Source organism: Equus asinus, chromosome 8 (assembly GCF_041296235.1).
Source record: "Equus asinus isolate D_3611 breed Donkey chromosome 8, EquAss-T2T_v2, whole genome shotgun sequence".
In the NCBI taxonomy this organism is placed as follows: Eukaryota; Metazoa; Chordata; class Mammalia; order Perissodactyla; family Equidae; genus Equus; species Equus asinus.
This window is the reverse complement of record NC_091797.1, coordinates 14,281,268-14,303,862: the sequence shown is the minus strand read 5'-3', so window position 1 is coordinate 14,303,862 and position 22,595 is coordinate 14,281,268. Positions and strand designations below refer to the sequence as shown.

At 41.9% G+C, this 22,595-nt stretch overlaps 1 protein-coding gene across 11 annotated transcripts in view; it reads left to right on the top strand.

The window, feature by feature from the left end:
* Positions 1 to 4,155: 4,155 nt before the first annotated feature.
* Positions 4,156 to 22,595, top strand: part of EFHC1 (EF-hand domain containing 1) — a 76,417-nt gene continuing 57,977 nt past the window's right edge. Inside the window, exons 1-5 of one of the 11 annotated variants that reach the window (XM_070514771.1) lie at positions 4,222 to 4,354; positions 10,846 to 10,982; positions 13,403 to 13,538; positions 18,588 to 18,824; positions 21,767 to 22,054. In XM_070514771.1, coding sequence (XP_070370872.1) covers positions 21,806 to 22,054 — 249 coding nt within the window. In that variant the 5' untranslated portion in view covers positions 4,222 to 4,354; positions 10,846 to 10,982; positions 13,403 to 13,538; positions 18,588 to 18,824; positions 21,767 to 21,805. Of the gene's footprint in view, positions 4,355 to 10,845; positions 10,983 to 11,528; positions 11,633 to 13,402; positions 13,625 to 18,587; positions 18,825 to 21,766; positions 22,055 to 22,595 lie in introns of those variants that run through there. The other 10 variants (XM_070514770.1, XM_070514769.1, XM_070514767.1 and 7 more) reach the window with 10 other exon arrangements.

Sequence of the window (22,595 nt, the reverse complement as noted above, 5' to 3'; positions counted from 1 at the left end):
AGCTGTGAGAGGACTGAAGCACTAGACTGAGAACCAGTCACTAGCCGATGGTTTCTTAATCTTTTTTGGTCTGGGGATTTCTCATCAGTGAAATGAATGGGCTGAATTGTGTCAATCACATTCCAAGTTTTTTAAGTTTTTTGACTCTGACCACGATAATTAATTTGAGTGGGTGTGTATGTATACATCTCGAAAATTTTTTCACTAAATTATTTTGACCCATACAACATGGGATCCATCCTGGTAATTTATATTCCATTTCTTTCTTTTTTTTTTTTTTAAATTCTGGTTGTTGTCACAATCCACTAAGTTGATTTTAAAACCTACTAGTGGGGATCCACTAGCAGTTTGCAAAATACTTTTTCAGGTGATTTCCAAGTCATCATTCATTCATTTACTTGGTCAGTTCTTTCACCACTGTTTATTGAGTGTGAGGTGCCAGGCACTGGGATGGGAGCTAGAAAATGGCAATGAACATAACGAAGAACCTCCCCCAGAAGCTTACCTTCTGAGGAATCTCTAATTCTGTGAGCTAAGGTTTGAGAGGCTTTGCCAGAGGGAAGGAGTGGGTCTGACTGAAGGGAGGAAAAAGCAGCAGAAACAAGTTTTTTCAACCCCCTAGAAGGAGCCAATTGCAAGACTAAAATAGTCTGAATCCGAATTGTGTGATTTTGCATCAAATGAAGATTTCCTGCACATCCTAAATCTGCTCGGAAATCACTGTGGCTGCTTCTCTCTCCTTTTTCTGTAGTTTACAAAGATCAAAGTGGTTGACCGGCACTCTTTTTAGGTAGGAGATCCCAGAGACCAAGGAGTGATGGAAATGAATGGTAGAGAGCACTGTGACCCAGGGACACTCCCCTGCAAGGTCTTCTCTGCAGTCACTCACTCACCACACCCCCAGCCCGTTCAAACCTACAGGTGCGTAATTAATTTGGTTTGTTTTCCAGAAACTGTGCTGTACCACTTCTATCCAGCAGAGGGAAGCAGAGCACCAAATCACTGCAGAAATAGCCAGGAGACACACACACACACACATGCATGCACACACATGTCTGTACACACACACGTGTGCTTGATATTTGTCCTGTGATTTTAGGTACTGAAGAATAAGAATGTCACAGGACTGAAAACAAATTCTGGGTGAAGCTGAAATGTTTATTTTTGGTGACTGCTTATAGCCTCTGTAAGTCTGACATCTCCCATCAGGAGTTCCTGGGAGCCGTCATCCACCATGAGGCCCTCTTTTGGGCTTCGCCTTCAGGCTGCTCTTTCCATTTTTGCCATTCCCCAAGCTTTGCAACACCTGCTAAGGTCATGCACCGTCTCTGTGGTCTTCTGAGTCCAGGCTTAATGCACAGCCTTCAAACCATGACACTTTCTACTCCAGCTGCCAGGGGCGGTCACATTCCTGCTCCCTCCCATATATTCCACAACATAGGAAACGGCGAGGACAGACGGAAGCACATCCATGTGGAGTGGTCACGACAGGGAGAAATGGGACATAAAGTCTTTCTCACACCAAACCTTCTCAGGGTCCAAGAAGTTTTCTGAAACCCTGCCTTTTTCTCTCCTCCTTCACAGACCTGTCCCTGTGCTTTTGAGCACTGATGCGGCACTGCCTGGCTTCCCCTCCTCAGAGGTGATGGCATTTTTACGAGGCCACAGACCAAGAGAAGTTTTCTTCATCAAGCATTTCTAGGGTGGGAAAGTAGTTAAAATCCACTCTGTTAACCAAGTAACTAGTGTGCTCTTCTGGGAAAGAAAGGCATTTGAGCAGAGGGCACTCCAAATGAAAACAGATGCCACAGTGGACAATAGGCTTTCACGTGACTCACCATTTCCAGCCTCCATGGGCTCCTTCCCTACCCAACCAGGGGATAGAGACCGTGCAGTGTGCAGTAGCCCAGAAGGCTCTTCAAAGTGTACCCTAATGCCATGGATTTACTTTTATTAAGGGAGAGGGAGGGAGGGATCGTATAACAAATAAAAATGGCAAGTAATAGGATATATTGGAGTATATGAGGAAGCCATTTGGTGTAAACCTAATTTGGCCTGACCCTATCTTTCCAAAAGGGCCTGACCAAGGCTGTTGAGCGTGCACTGTATATCCGCTTTAGAGATTCCCTATGTCAAGAGCAAAGGCCCTTGAGATAAAGGTGCAACATCCCTCTCCCTCCCAATGTTGGCATCTCCTTAAAGATTAAGCATCTTTCTTTAGGCTGGGAACCGAGTGCAGCGCTCATCTGTGACCCCCCCAGCCCGAGGCAACACATCTGCCACCGCGCGGCGTTCACTGAGACAGCAGACCTATCTGCCGTTTCCATCAATCGCTGTGCTGACAGAGCAGCCTCGTGACTATTGTGAAAGGGGCATTTCAATCATATGTGAAACATACTCTTTGAGGGTATATAACCACCCTGTATACCCCCACTTCTTTGGAGTGCTCTGTTCCTTTGTGGAAAGACTCTCCCGGGTTATAATCCTAAGATTTAAGCTCAGAATAAACTCACCCAAATTTTCATTTATAGATTGGTTATGGGTTATTTTCGTCGACAGAGTTCACGGCTATCATGAAGAGTTGGCAAAGACGATAGTCACCCGTGATTCTGGGTACTCAGCATCAGTGAGGTGGAGCAAAGTGGGAGAGGCATCTTCTCTTCGAAGGTTGAACTTGCCATCTTGAAATATTCTCCTGGTGGCTGGCTTCCACCCTAGGTCAGTGGCTACGGTATAATGCAATGGACACATACTTTTAAAGTTTTCAGTAACTTCAACGATGCTAAGCAATTCACTGATTTTAAAAACATGTATTCAATGCCTGCATTGAGGTAGTAGACCAATAACAAATGAAAAATTTAAAAGGTGAAAAAAATAAAAAGGACAAGAATGGAAAATAGAAGTAGTAAGGGGAGAGGAAGAGTTAGTAGACAGGAAACTTTGGGCAGAGTGTGGTAGACAGCCACCAGTAACTACTTCAGGTGCCACCAAGGGATTCACGTCCTGGGCCCCCTGAGCTCGAGGCCTACTAGTGAAACCCAACAGGGAGATTTGCTCTGAGAAGCAGCAAGAAAACTAAAGTAGCTGTCTGTATTGGCAGTAAAACGATCCATGACACGGAGACCTGCCTTCTGTGTCAGGCCTGCCACTCACGTTCCTAAACTGGCTTATCAGAAATAGCTGTGGCAAAAATCAGATTCCTGAGCCCCGTTTCAGACCTAACGAATCCAATGTGTGGGCACCCGGGTTTTGCTTACTTTTTGTTTTTATTTCTAAGTTCCTTAGCGCTGACGGATAGCTTTTTTTTTTTTCTTTCCTGAAAATGTTTCAGGAACAGGATTGCATTTCTTTTAAGGAATGATAATTTAAACAGGTTTCGTAAAAAGCGCCAGAGACGAGAACAGCTACAATCCTGACAACAGTTCACCTCACTTATTTCGTTCTTTCTTATGACTTATTTGGTCCTGATTTTCCTGGCCGCTGCAGGGAGGCATACACTAGAGATCAGAAGTGAGAATGAGCACCGTGTAGCTCTTCAGTCAACAAACACTGAGTGTCCTGAGGCCGATATGCAAGGCCCGGCCTACAAGAACTGAGAAGGTGCATAACTGCGGAGATTGAACAAAAAATATAAAGTAGAATAAAGAAAGGCGAAGACGGAAAAAAGATAATGGGGCTGTGGGAGGATTAGGGACCAGATGGATGCATCAGTTACATCCTTGACCCGCAGAGATACAACCATGAATAATCCACAGCCCCTGCCCCCAAGAAGCACGGTCCCGGGTAGGTAACACTTTGACTGGAAGCAACCATTCACATCACAGTGTGAACTGGGACAAGGGGCCCTTTTCCCAGAGTTGGGAGCAGAGGGCGTGAGCTCACGGCGCAGGCGGGGCGCGGCGGGAAGTGGGGTGGGAAAGAAGGCAACGTCCCTTCTACCGTAACCCATCTCAAGGCGGCTAAGACCCCTGGACTGCACCGCGAGAACCAGCGTCTCCATATCACCAGCTCCCAAATCTCTGCGGCTGGAGCGGGGAGGGCGGGACCAGTCCCCAACGCCCGCCAGCCCCTCCCCTTTCTCGTCGGCCACTTACCGCGAGAACGCGAAGCCCCCAGGCGGCGCACGCGCAGACCTGTCACGCCAGCGCCTCCGGCCCCGCCCTCCCCTCGCGGGCGCGCAGGATGTTTGGCATTGCCATGGAGCTTCAGGAAGCCGGCGGACGCGCCTCGTCGCCCGGGCAACTGGGGAGGACAAAACCCGACCCAGGTGGCGGCGGCAAGAGCGGCTGCGATGGCGTCCAACCCCGTGCATGGCCTGCCCTTTCTCCCGGGCATGTCCTTTAAGGACTCCACGGTGAGGACTTCTCTGCCGGCCCCCACCTGTCCCCGCTGCCCGGCGGCCTCGACGGGCTGGCCGCGTGGTGCACCTCTGTTCTCCTGCACCCACGATTGTCCTCTCTCCCTTCAAACTGGTGCCCTGTTCCCTCTTCTCTGCCGCATTTGTCGTCCTCCCAGACCCAGCCTCATCCTCTCTCTCCCGTGCTTTGCCCTCCACTCCCTCCCTCTCTAGTGTTTCCACTCCACACTGGCAGTCTTTGGCCTCGTTCCTTCTCATCCTCGGAGCCGCGTTCTTCCTTGCTGCTCTGCTCCTGTAGCCCCGGCCTCTGTTCCCTCTAGATCACGGTTTTCCCCTCCTTACTCCCAAGTTCTAAGTCCTCTCCCTAGCTCATTCTCCCACACCCTACCCGTCTCTGCCTAGCGTCTTCCTTAGCACTACCCCCGCCCCCTAGCCTCGTCCCCTTCTCCCACTCAGCCTCTCTACATCTTCATCCTTATTCCCACAACCCCATCCCACCCACTCCCCAGGCCCATCATTCCCGCCCCTCCTCCTTCCTCTTCTGAATCCTGGACCCAGTAATCCTTCCCATTCCCAGCTCCATTTCCTGTCTTATCATTTCCACTCATTCTCTTCTCTCCTGCCTGGTCCTTTTCCGCAATCTCCACCCTTCTCATTTATGCTTCTGCCCAACCCCATCCCTTTTCTGTCCAGCACTTCTGCCTGTTCTACAATCTAGTGTCACCTTCTCATTCTTGTTTTATCTTCTTTCTTAGTTGCTGTTTCTCCAAAAGTTAGACTTTCAACCCTTGCCTGTCTTCCTCCCAAACCGGCCTTCCCTGCTTTGTGGGAGAGAATTCCATTCCAGTTCCTTCAACCACAATTGACAAGTTGTGTTTTTCCTTCCTCCAGCCCTATTCTTTTTGTTCTAAGATTTTTGTAAAAGATTCCTGTTTAGATTTTGTTTTGCTCCTTTCCTACCTTAAGTGTTTTTAGTTGTGTTCGCTAGACGAAATTGAAGAGGAAAAATAATGCTTGTTTTTTTCTCCTGACATAGTTTAACTGACAAAATTATTTAGTATTTAATTTTAACGGGGTTATTGAAATATATGTTGGAAGATCAATATTGAGATTCAGTAGGCTGATTATCATAGATGAGGCCATAATATTTTATATTTATATAGTTTCAGAATTTATAGGTTTCTCTCCGTGGTCATAAAGGTAGGACAAAATATGTAGTCAATTTATCTTCTTTGAGAGAATGAGTTGAAATTGAAAGGCTGGTGAAAGGATTTGGATTCTGAATCTCTTCTTTGTAATTATTCTTGCATTAGGACAGCATCATAGATTTTTCACTGCCGTGAACTTTTCAGTTTTATGTAATTTAGAAAATGTTGTAGGCACATTCCTGCCCTGTGCAGGAGCCACCTGAGCATTTGGTGGTGGTGAGTGTGGGTTACCCACAAGGCAGGGTTGAGTTGATTTGGGGGTTACAGAGGTGTGGACTGGAGGTGCCAGTCTCTGAGAACATATATTGCCATACTACAAGTAAGATGAGCTATGCAGTGGAGCCCTTTCATATTTTAAATACACTGGCCAAGTGCCAACCCATTTACTTATTTGAGATTTAAAAAACATAGTCATTGTCTTCAGCACTGAAGGACTAGGTGTGTCTAACTCTCAAGTCATTCAGAGGTGACCATAATGACTAAGAAAGGTCAGGGGGCCTGAGGTTGCCCTGCCTGGGGTGCTCATGAGGCTCCACCGATAAAGATCATATAGTTGAGTGATGGTAGAGAAAAAAAACGGGAAAGCAAACGAAGCAGCTGATGTTGCTTCTGTCCTTAGAGGTGGAAGAAAAGGAGCTTGAAGTTATCCGAGTTACCCAGTGAAGACGTCAGCTCAGCCCACTTTGTTCTAAGTTGTGTGTGTTATGCATCTGGAGCAGTCCTTTCAACTGGTTTGTGACCCTGAACCTGTGACCCCAAAAAAAGGTCCACAGTCTATAACTCTTTTAGCAGAAGAAGTTTACTCTATTGTATCTTTTATGCTAGTACAGATCTTGAAAATGGTAGGTTGGGCTGCAAAGAAACTAGGAGGTAGGTAAGTCATTTTTTCTTAAAAAAAAATCTTATGATTAATCCTCAATTTTATATTTATGTCTATATATTTATATGTGTGTGTATATATATGATTTAAAAAGTAACCTAACATTGCACAGAACAGAAAAAGGAAAAAATATTCCATCAACCTAACATAACCTCCAGTTTTCCTTTCCACTTTTTCCTCCAGTTTTATTGAGATATAATTGACATACAACACTGTGTAAGTTTCAAGTGAGTAACCGGTTGATTTGATACACTTATGTTTTGCAAAATGATTACCAGATAGCATTAGCTAATGCCACTGTCCTGTCACATAATTACCGTTTCTTTTTTTTGGTGAGAACATTTGAGATCTACTCTCTTAACTTTCAAGTATATAGTACAGTATTATTAGCTGTAATCGTCATGTGGTACATTGGATCCTTGGAACTCTTTCATCTTGTAACTGAAGAAACTGGAAGTTTGTGCCCTTTGCCCAGTATCTCCCCATTTCTTCCACCTCCTAGCCCCTGGTAACCACCACTCTGCTCTCTGTTTCTTTGAGTTTGGCTTTTTTAGATTCCACATATAATGAGATCATACAATATTTGTCTTTCTCTTTCTGACTTATTTTACTTGGCATAATGCCCTCAAGTTTCATCCAAGTTGTCGTAAATGGCAGGATTTCTTTCTTCCTCATGACTGAATAATATTCCATTATATCTATATTAACCCCTTATCAGATATATCGTTTGCACATGTTTTCTCCCATTCCATAGGCTGCCTTTTCATTTTGTTGATTGTTTATGTTGCTGTGTGGAAGCTTTTTAGTTTGATGTAGTCCCATTTATTTATTTTTGCTTTTGTTTCGTATGCTTTTGATGTCATATCCAAAAAATTGTTGCCAAGAACAACGTCAAGGAGCTTTCCCCCTATGTTTTCTTCTAAGAGTTTTGGTTTCAGGTCTTATGTTTAAGTCTAATTCATTTTGAGTTAGTTTTCTTGAGTGGTGTAAGATAGGGGTCCAGTTTCATCCTTCTGCATGTGATTATCCAGTTTTCCCAACACCATTTATTTTGAAGAGACTATCCTGACCCCATTGTGTGTTTTTGACTCCCTTGTCAAAGATTAATTGCCCATATATTCAAGAGTTTATTTCTGCACTCTTGATTCTGTTCCATTGGTCTGTGTGTCTGTTTTTATGACAGTACCGTGCTGTTTTGATTTCTGTAGCTTTGCAGTGTAGTTTGAAATCAGGAAGTGTGATGACTCCAGCTTTGTTTTTTTCTCAGGATTGCGTTGGCTATTTGGGGTCATTTGTGTCTCTATACAAATTTTAGGATTTTTTTTTCTATTTCTGTGAAAAATGTCATTGGAATTTTGCTATACTACTGTGTACTGGGGGGATTTGGGGAAAAGAAGAAGAAGGAAAAAAAAAAGAAGATTGGCAACAGTTGTTAGCTCAGGTGCCAATCTTTAAAACAAAAAAGAATTTGTGAGTGTTCCCGCCTCTTCAGTTTTTTGGAAGAGCTTGAGAAGGAGTGGCATTAATTTTTCTTTAAATGTTTGGTGGGTTTCATCAGTGAAACCATCTGGTCCTGGGCTTTTCTCTGTTGGGAGGTTTTTGATTACTGATTCAGTCTCTTTACTGGTCTGTGCAGATTTTCTGTTTCTTCATGATTCAGTCTTGGTAGGTTGTATCTTTTTAGGAATTTATCCGTTTCTTCTAAGTTATCCAGTTTGTTGGCATATGCTTGTTCATAGTAGTCTCTCATGATTGTTTTTATTTCTGTGGTATCTGTTGTAGTGTCTCCTCTTTCATTTCTGTTTTCTTTGAGTCTTCTCTCTTTTTTTCTTAAATAGTCTAGCTAAAGGTTTGTCATTTTGTTTCTTTTCAAAACACCAGCTCTTAGTTTCATTAATCTTTTCAATCATTTTTCTAGTCTATATTTCATTTATTTCTGCTCTGATCTTTGTTATTTTCTTCCTTCTCCTAACTTTGGGCTTAGTTCTTTTTCTAGTTCCTTGAAGTATAAAGTGAGGTGGTTTATTTGAGATCTTTCTTGTTTCTTAATGCACTCATTTATCTTAAAATTCCCTCTTAGAACTGCTTTTACAGCGTCCTGTTGGTTTTCAAATGTTGTGCTTCCATTTTTGTTTTTTTCAAGATATTTGTTTTTTCCCCTTTGATTTCTTCTTTGACCTGTTGGCTGTTCAGGAGTGTGTTGTTCAATTTTCACGTTTGTAAATTTTCCAGGTTTCTTTCTGTTATTTATTTCTGTTTTCATACCATTGTGGTCAGAAAAGATACTTGGTGTGATTTCAGTCTTACTAAATTTGTTGAGACTTGTTTTGTGACCTGTCATATGATTTATCTTGGAGAATGTTCTGTGTGTACTTGAGAAGAGTGTGTATTCTGCTGCTGTTGGATGGATTATTCTATATATGACTGTTAGGTCTGTTTGATCCAAAGTATGGTTCAAGTCATGTTTTTTTTTTATTTTCTATCTGGCTGATATATCTATTGTTGAAAGTGGGGTATTGAAGTCTCCTGCTATTATTGGTTTGTTGTCTGCTTTTCCCTTCTGATCTGTAAGCATTTCCTTAATATATTTAGGAGCTTTGATGTTGAGTGCATATATATTACAATTGTTCCATCTTCTTGATGAATTGACCCCCTTTTCATCATATAATGATCATCTTTGTGTCTTGTTACCATTTTTTTCTTAAAGTCTGTTTTGTGTGATATAAGTATAGCTACCCTTGCTCTTTTTCTGTTTCCACTTGCATGGCATGTCTTTTTCTATACCTTCAGTTTCAGCCTGTGTGTCCTTAAAACTGAAGTGAGTCTCTTGTAAGCATCGTGTATTTGGGTCTTGTTTTTTTAAATCCATCCAGCTTGCCTTTTGATTGGAGAATTCAGTTCATTTACATTTAGAGAAATTATTGGTAGGTAAAGGACTTCCTAATGCCATCTTACTGTTTTCTGGCTGTTTTGTAGTTCCCTTGTTTCTTTCTTCCTCTCTTGCTGCCTTCCTTTGTGAATTGATGATTTTCCGTAGTGGTATGTTCGAATTCTCTTCTCTTCATCTTTTGTGATTCTACTGTAGGTTTTTCTTTATGGTTACAATGAGGCTTACATAAAACATACATACATATATACGTGTGTGTGTGTATATATATATATATATATATAAAACACTCTTTTATGCTGTTAGCCATTCAAATTTGATCACATACAAAAACTGCTCTTTTACTCTCCTCCCTTCATGTTTTGTACGTCATCATTTACATTTTTTTATGTTGTGTATCCATTGACAAATTGTCGAAGCTATAGCTGTTTTTAATACTGTTTTCCTTTGACCTTTACACTAGAGTTAGGTAGTTAACACGTCACTATATTGCAGTGTTAGGGTATTCTGAATCTGACTCTATGCTTACCTTTACCAGTGTGTTATATATTTTCATGTTAATAATTAACACCTTTTTGTTTCAGCTTGAAGAACTCCTTTCAGGATTTCTTGTAAGGCAGGTTTAGTGGTGATGAATTCCTTCAGCTTTTGTTTACTGGGGCAAGTCTTTATCTCGCCTTCATTTCTGAAAGACTAGTTTTCTGGGTGAAGTATTCTTGGTTGGCAGTCTCTTTCCTTCAGTACTTTGAATAGGTCATCCCACTCTCTCTTTGCCTGCAAGGTCTCTGCTGAGAAATCCACTGATAGCCCTATGGAGGTTCCCTTGTATGAGAGAATTTTTTTTTTCCTTTTACTGCTTTTAAAATTCTATCTTTGATTTTAGGCAATTTTATTATTATGTGTCTTGGAGAAGATCATTTTGGATTGAAATCTTGACCTATTGGCTTCATGAACTTGGAAGTCCAAATCCCTCCCCAGGTTTTGGAAGTTCTTAGCCATTATTTCTTTAGATAAGCTTTGTACTACTTTCTCCCTCTTTTCTCCTTCTGAGACTTCAGTGATACATCATTGTTTCTTTTGTTGGTGTTCCATAAGTCCTGTAGGCTTTCTTCATTCTTTTTCCTTTTTTCTCCTCTTATTGGATAATTTCAATTGATTTGTCTTCTAGCTCATTGATTCTTTCTTCTGCTTGTTCAAGGCTTCTGTTGAAGCTGCTATTGAATTCTTCAGTTCACTTGTATTCTTCAGCTCTAAAATTTCTGTTTGGCTCTTTTTTGTGTTTTCTATCTCTTTGTTGAACTTCTCATTTTCTTCTTGTATCATTTTCCTGAGATCACTAAATTGTTTATCTGTATTCTCTTGTAGCTCCCTGAGCATCTTTAGGACGGTTATTTTGAATTTTTTTTATCAGGCAATTCCTGGTTCTCCATTTCTTTGGGGCCAGTTACTATAGATTTACTGTGTTCTTTTAGTGGAGTTGTATTACCCTGATTCTTTGTGATCTCTTGCATAGGTGTCTTCACATTTGAAGAAGTGGTCCTGTCTTCCAGACTTTATGGACTGACTTCAGTAAGGGCAGCCTTTCACCTGTGGATGCGAGCACACTGAAGCATGCTGTGATCCTAGAGGTTCAGGGCACCAAGTACAGGGGTGTGTGCAGCACTGGGTTGGTGGGGAGGGTCCGTGATGTCTCTTCAGCTCAGGCCACTGGGGTCTACAGCATCAACAACTGTGTGGTCCTTGGCAAGCACTGCATGGGGTCCACAGTGGTTGCAAGGGCTGTTATGGTCTTCATTGGTCCCTCCAGGTCCAGCAGCTAGGGACCAGCGCAAGCAGTAGCGGTGGCCAGAGCCAGTGGTGTACACATACTTGGCTGCAGGGAGCCAGCTACAGGTGCCTATGTAGTGGCAGGGGCCTATTGCACACATAGTGGTGAGGGCCAGAGCAGGCAACAAGGACCTGAGCCAACTTTAAGCTCACTGGCAGCTGCAGAGGCGCTGGCTGTCAGTGTGCTCTCCTGTGGCTGCACACTCTCCCCCTGGGCATGCACACTGCAGTGGAAGCCACTGATGGGGGTTGGGCTGGTCATGTGCCATTGCACTGCTGGAGGGGCTAGCTCCAAGTACACGCATAGCAGTGGGGGTCAGGCAGGGGGGCGGGGTCTATACTGGCGTCTTGCGCTTGAGCAGCTGCAGAGGCCTGAGCTGGCTGCCAGTGGAGTTCCTGGGCTCTCGTGGGGACGGGTAGGGGAGGAAGTGAGGAGGGCTGCAGGTGGCTGGTGTCGGCAAACATGAATACCTGTGAGTTGAAGGCTGATGAAATCTGCAGAGAGTACATGGTGGCTGTGTCTGTGATGACCATTGGCTTTGAGTCAGTGGCAAAATCTGCTGGGTTTGTCTGCTGAGCAGGTCTCTGAACCACAGTCGCTCCTACTAAGTGCCTGCTGCCAGTCGCCACTGCTTTTCCTCCTTGTTCCTAGCTGGCTTTATACACCTATGCTTTCCCGATCTGCATGGGATGAAACTGAAGTGGGACCTTCATACAGTGCCCCCAAAAGACTGGAGAAGCTGGGTGCTCACTCTCCTCTTCCTTTCCTGGCAAGGGGAACTCTTTCTAGCCGAGAAGTTCCCTGTTGGCACTGAAGAATGCTGGCCTGGGGCATGGGATGATGCAAGCAAGATGAAGCTGTTTTCTTTCTCTTCTTCTGGGGTTATTCTGAAATTTTCTGTTTCACTGTGTGGCTAAAACCTTCTAAAGGTGGACTCTAGAGCTCTTCCAGAGCTGTTTTTGTTTGTGGGTAGCAATCCAATCATTGATCTTTGTGGAGACATGAGGAGGCTGGGGTCGCCTATGTCACCATTTTAGTCTCCTCAGCCCTTCAAAATCTTTCCCTTCCACTTTTTCCTTTTTATATTTAATCTTTTGTTTTTCTCAATTACTATAAAACTATGTTTGCTTAAAAAAAGCATAATTGAGAAATGTATAATATAGACAGAGAACATTCTCCAAATCCAGTGTCTTCATGCACGTGTTTGCTTGTAATTGTAGTTCACATATAATTTTATATGCTGCTTTTTTGGGTTTATTAAATCGTGAACAGTTTTCCGAGATTGCCACATGGTCTTTAATTTAATGACTGCATAATGGTCCTTGGAGTGAGTTTTCCGTCATTTAACTGTATGTTTGTCTTTGCATTGTTTCCAGTGTTTTACTATTGTAATTAACATTATAATGGTCGGCTTTGGGTGTATTGTTCTTTCTCATAATTTTGGATTATATCCTTAAAATAAAGGATCAGGGGTGGAATTATGGAGTTTAAGACTTTAAATACATAGCATCTACCTGCTTTCCAAGGAGTATGACTGTGTCAATGTCATTGTAACAGGGGCCTTTCATTTCAGGCGAAAATTCACTTCACAGAACCAGATCTTCTAGGTCCTGGGGTTTATGACCACCAGATAAGATGAAAAACATGGGAAGACTAGTGAAAAATTGAGTTTATTATTTATTTTATTTTATTTTTTAAAGTATGCTTTTTGGTGAGATTGGCCCTGAGCTAACAACTATTGCCAATCTTCCTCTTTTTTTTTTCTTCCCAAAGCTCCTGTACGTAGTTGAATATGCTAGTTTTAGATCATTCTAGTTCTTGTATGTGGGGTGCTGCCACAGCATGACTTGACCAGCGGTATGTAGGTCCACACCCAGGGTCTGAACTGGCGAACCCCAGGCCACCAAAGTAGAGGGCAAACTTAACCACTCAGCTACAGAGCTGGCCCTAAGAGTTTAGATGAGATAATATTTTAGTTTCTTGTGAAAAGGGAGCTGGTAATTCAGTTGGGCATTCTGGAGCAGGGCTTTAAGTTTTATTTTAAGCTCTGGCTGCTGCGTCCCTCCTTGTTCTTAGCCAAGTGTTTTAGCTTAAAATACAAGAACCTTCTAGGGTAGCCTTTTAGCTATAAGGTTTGTGGTGTTTATAAGCAAAGGTTTAAGTTGTAATATTTTTGAAAGTTAGCTTTCTTGCCTGACAAATATTTGTAAAATGTTATTGACATACTTCTTTTCTCCCTCAGAAAACTGCATTTCATAGATGCCAGACACTGGGCTACAGAAACGGCTATGCAGTTGTTCAACGTCCAACACTTGGGATAGGCGGGGACCGGCTCCAAGTCACCCAGCTGTCCCAGGCTGAACTGGATGACTTGGCGAGTAAGGCACCACTTCTGACTTACGGCCAACCTAAGCAGGCCCCACCTGCAGAGTTCATTCCTGCTCATGTGGCTTTTGACAAAAAGGTATCATCTGGGATTTTAGGCTGACCCTTGAATTCAAATTTCTGAGGGTCAACTGTTTGCTGAAAAGTCAACAGTAAACCACAGGTTTTCTTGATGCTCTGAGGAGAAAATTGTTCCGATGCCTCCACCCTTAGTCATAGACAGCTGAACTCGGGCTTGGAAGAGGCTGTCTTTAGTCAGGAAGCCAGTTACAAAAAATAATTCCCTGTAGATGTCAGTGAAAAATTTTCCAAACACAGTTAAAGAGAAGTTGGATGAATTCTGAATTCTTGAGTTCATATTACTCTCTGTTTATCTGCTCTGTTTTCTCTACTTTTTAACAGTCCTGTGTTCTGTAATGATGACAATTCCTAATCTCTGTGAAATGCAGCATGTCATCATGACAACAGCTCCATCTGTTGTCAGTTTTCTCCAGGCTGTCTCCATCAGTTTCTGTTTTTAAGGGAACATTGCAGGTTTGGCATGACATGACCAAAGGATAGTATAACATTTTGTTTGGGTCTCATTTACCCAGGCTTTTGTGATGTGAGTTGCCTTATTTCCTTCCATTGGCATTTCTACATCATGCTTGATTTCCCTTGTCAGGAGGCCTCTTCTTTTCACTAAGGTGAGGTAGTCCTAACCCTGGCCTTGCAGCAGAATCCCTGGGCGGACTTGAGAAACTTGGATGTCACCCCAACCCTCATTGATTGTAATTCCCAGATGATTTTTATGCATAACTGGGTCTTAGAACTACTGACCAGTTTTTATAAGTTAGCTTTCTTAATTTACTCCTTGCCTATTTTCTTCCTCTTTTTATTTTATTATTTTTGTTAAATTTCTATACCATTTTCATCCAGCTAGTCAAGCTTTATTGAGTACCTGTCGAAGCTGAGGCTGGAAGGTACAAAATAATCTGTTGATGGAACTATGCCATTTGCATTAATAATCACTTAATTTTTAAATGTCTCAGCCAGAATCCATATAATCCTCTCTTCCCCATGTCGGCTCACTCATTTGATAGGAACACATTCACATATATATTCATAGGCTGAACCTAAACATCCACTAAATGGTATCAGTTCTGTGACTGAGTATTTCTTTACCTTTTTTTGGTTTCTCTTGTTTATTCACAGCTATGACAGGGACTGTAAAATCAGTAGATAAGAGAAAGGGGTGAAAATATAAGACAGGAGTGGGGTAGGCATTTAACAATTTATCAAGATACAAATCCTGGTAGGTTCAATGTTTCCTGAAAAGAATAGCAAGTAACTATTATAAACTAGAAAGTGACAAAGTTATATATGTCATAAGAAAGTATTAGTGAAATTCAGAAAGGGAGGAATTGTGCCTGAATAGAAAACAGGCTTCCTATTTTTTGTTTTTCTGTGTTATTTTGTGCTAGTTGTCATTACTTAATTTGGACTATTAAAATATTGTTCATAATTCATTTCTTTAAAGATAGTGGGTACAAAGAAGAATATTTATGTTTTTATTTTCCTATTCATTTTACTTGGATCATCACAATTTCTAGATAAATGATCCTTACCATAGATAACAAGGTAGAAAGTAGTTGAATGCATGGTTTTGAAACTAAGATTTTTTTTTTTTTTTTGCAATAAGGGAATTATGGCTTTTCTGAATTAAATCAGAGTTTAAATTTTTTAGGACTTCCTGGAGGTCCACTTAATCGTCAACATATTTGTCCATATTTTGGACATTCTTTGTACTGTTCTTCATCCTTAGAATATGACTTCATTTCTTGCGCAGGTGAGAAGGACCGGGACGTCGACTGTGAGAGCCTCATCTTTTCTCTCAGCTCCCATGCGGTTCTCTTCCTCATCACCCGCTGTGTTGTTTCCCAGGCTAACTCCCCACTCTTTGTTCCCGATATTCTTCTTCTTTCATCTTGTTCATCTTTAACTTCCGTTTCAAACACTCTTGTGACTACTTCTCTACCTAGGGTCATACTATCTTATCCTAAAAAACCTCCTTTCTGCCTTGTGGCCTGTTTAAGCAACAGCACTTTACTCCTCACTGGACTGTCACATTGCTTACTATCTGACTTCTGTCCGCCCTCAAGCCCAAGCCACTTTTCCGTAGGTAGGCAGTGTTGTCCTTTTTGCCAAATCTAGAGGGGTTTTCTTTGCTAGCATTCTCTTTGACCTGTTGGCAATATCTGCTGTGGTGGACTCTCCCTTCCTTCCTGAAACTCTGCTTTTCTTCTGCTCCCAGGACCCTTCACTCTCCTGGTTTTCCTCTTTCTCTCCATCTGGTTGCTCCTGTTCTGGCCTGCCTTCCTCCTCTCACTTTTTAACTGTAAGCATTTCCAAGGTTCTGTTCTTATTCTTTATACCATCTTCTGGAGAGAGCTGACTTACTTTTGTGGTTTCGACTATCATAATGTAGACAGCGATCGATATTTATTTCCAATTCTGGCCTCACTGAAACTCCAGACCTACGTCCCCTGCCAGGGGATGTCTTCACCTGGATGAGCTGTTGGCACCTCAGGTTCTGTATGTCTCTGTCAGCTCATCACCTTTTCCCACAGATCCGCTCCTCCTGTCCTGTTCCTCCAGATAATCCAGGCTTGAAACCTGAGCCTGTTTTGACTTTCTCTCCCCTTCTCTCCCCACATTCAGTGAGTCGTCCACTCAGGTGTTTCTCACTTGCCCTTCCTCTACCACTGCCACAGTTCAAACAAGCAATGTGTTAACTGTTAACATATCGCTAACTGTTAGATTCGTCTTACAGTTGTTTACTGTGCTCATGACAGGTCTGCTGCTTGGGTTAGTCCCCAAAGCACAGTTCTGATTATGTCATTTCTCTGGGGAAATGCCTTCAGACTCTCTTACCCAGTGCAGTAAACGTTAACACCGTCTACCTCGCCGCTCAAACCCCAGACTTGAAAGTCACCCTTGACTCTTCTTTTCCCGCACAGCCCACATCCAATCTTATTAACAAGCTCTGTCATTTCTACCTCTAAAATATGTAACTAATCTGTCCACTTATTTCCATCTCCACGATTAGTTAATTTATTTTTCATAGAACAGCTAGGCTTATCTTTTAAAACTAAATATCAGATTATGTCACATACTGACCTAAGACACTTCCATGGCTTTCCCGTTGCATGTGGACTGAGATCCAACTCTGCAGGTTCCTCACAGCCCTGCTGGATCTGGCCCTCCCTGCTGTTTCCCTCACCTCATCTTGGGCCTTTCTTTTCCTCACCCACTGTGTTTCAGTCACACTAGATTTATTTTCCTAACTTTCTTGAAATTGTAGCACTTTTTCCCCCCACTACAGGGCCTTTGCACATGCTGTTTTCGCTACCTGGAATAGCTTGTCCTCTGCCCTTGAGCAGCTGACTCTGTCTCATCTTTCAGGGAGGCTTGCATGAAGCTTTTCCTGGCCACCATACTACAGAGGTTCCTCCCTATTGTTCCCTGTCACTTCCCTTTCTGTGGGTCCTTCATAGCACTGTCTGACAGTTTGTCCTGCTTACTTGTTTGGTGTTTATCTGCCTCATCTGAGTGCATACTTCATGAGGGCGAGGACTCATCTGGTTTGTTCTGTAACTGGTACTCAATAAACACTAGTTGAAAAAATGAGAAGAATCATTATTTAACAAAATTAACTTATTGTCTATGTCACTGCTGAAAAACGACAAGCCAAACATGCGAAATACTCACACAGAGTAAAGTAAAATAAAAAACAATAAAAACTATGACTAGGCTTTTTATACTTGTATGTGATATGAAAATATTCATTCAGCATTTTCCCTTCAATCTTGAAGTAATTGCGAACATTTCCTCGTTTGTTATCACATTCTTAGCTTCTTGGGAGTCAAGAGACCTGGATTCTAGTTCTGGCTCTTCTTCCAGCTAGTGCTGTGACCTTGGGGAGTCCCCGTCTCTGGTTTGCTCATCTATAAAATTAGGTTAGAATACGTGATAACTAGAAGTCCGTGAGCTGTAGAATTCCGTGAGAAATACATTTTCAGCACAATATCTAAATATCCTTCCTCTGTATGTTAAGCATTAAGGTCTTACTCCAGGTGGCAAAGCGAATGTTATCCTGACTGCTTGCTGAAGAGCTTTCTGTGGTAACTTCCTTCACAGTCATTTCTTTGTGGGAGGAGCACAGAACTCTTAATTCTATTCTTAATAAGTAAATAGATTAGTGCCTTTTTGATTACCAGTCAAATGAATAAGCACTTTTGGGGTTAGAGTATTCTCTACCTGAGACCTCACATATTAGCCTGGCTCTCTGTAACATGAATTACATGTTGAAAAGATGTAGTTTTAGCCATATGTCTAGATCCTATGCCAGGGGAAACCCAGGTATTTTATTGGACAAACTGATCTATACTTTTAAATGGCAAAATTTTTGCCACCTACAATTTATGTCAGTTAGCAGACTCCCAAATAACTAGCGAACTTGAGAACTTAGCGCCCTAGTTAATTGAATAGTCAGTTTCTTCAATGCATACCAAATGTATCATATATATATAATCGGTTACTTCTTTTCCCTACACAATCTGAATATACTAAAATGAATAAAAAACCAAGCTGTATATTATTTAATTTTTCTTTGCTTCAAAGGGAAGTTTTTGGATTTTGCAAAATGATCTTGTGTTCATAATTCACTGCTGCAGATACACAAAGATGGGAGATTAGGGTTCATCTGTACCGGTCATATGGCATAGTCTATAAGGTCTGTTTTTAAATAACTCATAATCATTTAAATTTAAAAAAATACAAAATATTCTGGTTATTTGAGCCTTTAAAATGTGTGTGTGTGTTTATATCTCCTCCCTGCCTCCTGTTCTGAGGCCAGTACCTGGAGGCATTGTCATCCCCTCTCATCTTAGAAAACAGAAGGCTGGGAAAGTGAGGGTGCCCCAGGGCTTGATCTTTGGTCTTGTTCTCTGTCTGTGCTTACTCCTTTGGTCCAGACTCCTGGTTTGAAATGTTCTTTGCAGGGGCAGCCCTGTGGCCAAGTGGTTAAATTTGCGCCCTCCACTTCGGTGGCCCAGGATCTCACCAGTTCTGATCCTGGACACAGACATGGCACCGCTCATCAAGCCATGCCGAGGTGGCGTCCCACATAGCAGAACCAGAAGGACCTACAAGTAGAATATGCAACTATGTACTGGGGGGCTTTGGGGAGAAGAAGAAGGAAAAACAAAAAAGAAGATTGGCAACAGATGTGAGCTCAGGTGCCAGTCTTTTAAAATAAAAATGAAAAGAAATGTCCTTGGCATGATGACGAGTTGTGTCCTGAAATCTAGACGGTATATGTAATTGCCTGTTTGACATCTCCTCTTGAATGTTTAATAGAGATCTCGAACTAAGCACGTTCAAAACTGAACTCCTAATTTTGTCTCCCCATCCCCCGAATCTGCTTCCCTACAGTTTTCCCCAAATCAGTTTGGTAATAGTTCCATGCTTTCAGTTGCTCCTGTCAAAATGTCATCCTGATTTTTCTCTAATACTGACTTCTTTCTCCAAACCAAGCCCTGTATCTCAGAGTGCCCCCTGCAATATCAACTTGTGCTGTCACTGAAATTCGTTAAGTCTAAAATTGAGCTCACCATCTGCCCTACCAAAATTATCTTCCCCTAATGTATCCATTTCTATGAGGATCACCACGATATCCTTAGTACCGTGTTCTCCTCAATACCCTCTGGCTTCCATCCTCCCACTTCCTCACTATCAATCCCATCAACCTCCCTTTGTTTTCTCATTGCTGCTAATTTCTTACTGCAGACCTGGACCATTGGAGGGGCTTTCAATCTGATGGTCATGCCTAGCACCTTCCTCCTCCGTGATAGCCTGCATGTTCCTGCTGGGTTTCCTTCCTCGGCTTCTGTTGTTACCAGGCCTGAACCCCCTCTTGTCCCCTCTGCTTAAACTTTCTCCGACCGCTTTCACTCAGACAGACTCCTTTTCTGAACCACTCTAGCGCCTGTTAAGTAAGAAGTAGTGAAGTGTGTGGAGAGGACTTTGGGCTGTGAGTCTACAGTCTGGGTTTCAGTCCCAGCTGTGCCCCTCACCCCTTGTTCGGCCTCAGGCAGACCACTCTACCCTCCTGAATCTCAGTTTCCTCCTTTGTGAAATGCGGGAGGATCAATTAGCTGATCACTCTTGGCTCCAACGTTTTGTGTATTTATAAATCTGGCTCCAACACGGACCATTTCATAGATGAGTTACTGATCATATCCCCACTTTGAATTCTTGGCAGTTGATCTGTGTACTTCAAAATGATCTTTGTCTTTTGCTTTTACCATATGGTTTTTCTTCTTTAACATTCCATTACATTCATCCATTTTCTCTTTTTATTATTAGTTTCAAGGCCTTCGCTCCATTATATTCATATTTCGCCTATGCAACTATCCTGTTCTTCCACAGTAGATACTATACCTTTTTAGCAATAGCACTCACGTATAAAATTATTTCATCTTCCTGTCATTGAGCGATATTTGTGTCTTCACTAAAGAGTCTCCTTGGTTTGTTCCTCTTATTCTAGTAGAGGTTTGGGTTAACACTGTTGCCTACCCAAAACATCGTTCTAATACTTTCTCTCCCTGAAAAAGAAATGTTAAAAATAGAAACAGAATAACAGAAATCCAAGAATCCCAAAGCATGTCAACATAAGCTTTTTATGATATTTTAGTGTTTTTTTAAATGTACAGGTGGGCCATTTTGACTTCACCTGGTGCTGATGCGCCCCAGAGGACCACTTGTTTGCTCTGTCATATATGTTTCTGAGCACAAGGACAATATTTGCATACCTCCCAAAGATTCTGTGGTGGGTTGATATAAAGTCTCTAACGATGAAAATGTCATTAATATTCATTTACAAGGAACTCCACTTCTAAAGAAATGAACTTGAGCTTTCATTTTCATTTTGAAACCAAGTCATAGTATTGCTCAAATTTCTTCCTCTTTCCAGAAATTCTAAGAGAGATTTTTGACATGGAGGTGAAGCTCGTAGACTTAAGGTCTTTAAGCCATCTCATCAAGGAACACATTCAATAAATAGTCTACATATAGTTTGAGTATTTAGAGCAGAGGTCAGCAAACTTTTTCTGTAAAGGGCCAGGTAGTAAATATTTTGGGCTTTTCAGCTGTTTTAGTCTGCTCAAGCTGCCATAATAAAATACCACAGACTGGTGGCTTAAACATAGACATTTATGAGCCAGCCCTGATGGCCTTGTGGTTAAAGCTCTGCGCGCTCCACTTGGGCAGCCCGGGTTCAGTTCCCGTGTGTGGAACCACACCAGTCATCTGTCAGTAACCATGCTGTGGTGGCAGCTCACGTAGAAGAACTAGAAGGACTTCCAACTGGAATATACAGCTATGTAGTGGGGTTTTAGGGAAGAAAAAAAAAGAGAGGAAGTTGGCGACAGATGTTAGCTCAGGGCAAATCTTTCCCAGCAAAAAAATAAAAACAAAAAAAATCATAGAAATTTATTTTCTCACAGTTTTGGAGGCTAGAAGTCCAAAATCAAGGTTCCTGCTGATTCGGTTTCTGACGAGGGCTCTCTTCCTGGCTGGCAGACAGCTGCTGTGTGCTCATATGGCCTTTCCTCAGTGCGTGTGTGCTGAGAGTCTCTCTTCCTCTTCTTATAAAGCCACCAGTTCTGTTGGATTAGGGCCCCATCCTTAAGACTTCATTTAAGCTTAATTAGCTCCTAAAGACCCCATCTCCAAATATAGTCACATTGAGAGTTAGGGCTTCAACATATAAAATTTGGGGGGACACAGTTCAGCCCATAGCAGCAGCCCATACATATGGTCTATCACAGCTCCTCAACTCTGCCCTTGTAATGGGAAAGCAGCCATTAGAAAATAAATATTAATTATTTGTATGGCTTTATTTGATATAATTTCCATGTGTTGTGAAATTTTATTCTTATTTTTATTTTTTTTAACCATTTAAATATGTAAAATAGCATCCTTAGTTTGCAAATCATACAAAGACAGGTGGCAGGGGTAGATTAGTCCTGTGGACTGTAGTTTGCTAACTTTCGATTTAGAAGATAGAAGTGATGAGTATTCAAATCTCCCTGAATGATTCTCTTTACTGGAGGGTACTTGCTATTTTGTGGATGAGAAAATAAGACAACACCATTTCTCCGTTCCTTATGGGTTACAGGTGCTGAAATTTGATGCCTATTTCCAAGAAGATGTTCCTATGTCGACTGAGGAACATTATAGGATCCGTCAAGTGAAAATTTACTACTATCTCGAAGATGACAGCATGTCTGTCATCGAGCCTGTTGTGGAAAACTCTGGGATCCCTCAAGGCAAGTTAATCAAACGCCAGCGGCTAGCCAAGAATGACCGGGGAGACCATTACCATTGGAAAGACCTAAATCGAGGAATAGACATTACAATTTATGGCAAAACTTTCCGTGTTGTTGATTGCGACCGATTCACACAGGTATAGTATATATTTTTGGAAGTTGAGGTCTCTGAGGTGTCATCCTAATTTATGGAAGGATATGTTTCATTTATGAGGATGAGAGGAGGACACTGATAATCTGTCCTGTGTGGATTATCATACAGGTTAATTTGGTATGGTGTATGTGCCGACATGTGCCAACACTATGTAGTGATGTCATCTTTTTTACAGTGATATTGATACACATCCATTCAAATAAGATTAAACTCCCATCATAGCTGAATCATTTGATAAGAAACCAGTTCACATGCCAGTTCCAATAGAGAGTAGGAGAGGCCACACCCTTTCTGGGATAGAAACATGGAAGAGGCATTGGACGATGTATCTGAAGTTTGAGTTTACAAAATAGTACTACTTCTGTTAGTAGATAGAGCCTAAAATTTTTTGTGCAATTTATGTTTTTTCTGTAAATTATGCTTGCTATATTCTAGGGAAACTTGCTATCTAAAGAATTCCTGAAATAAAACCATTTGTAAAGGAAAACGCTTTTATATTGAGAGAAACCCTTGATTTTCTTTAT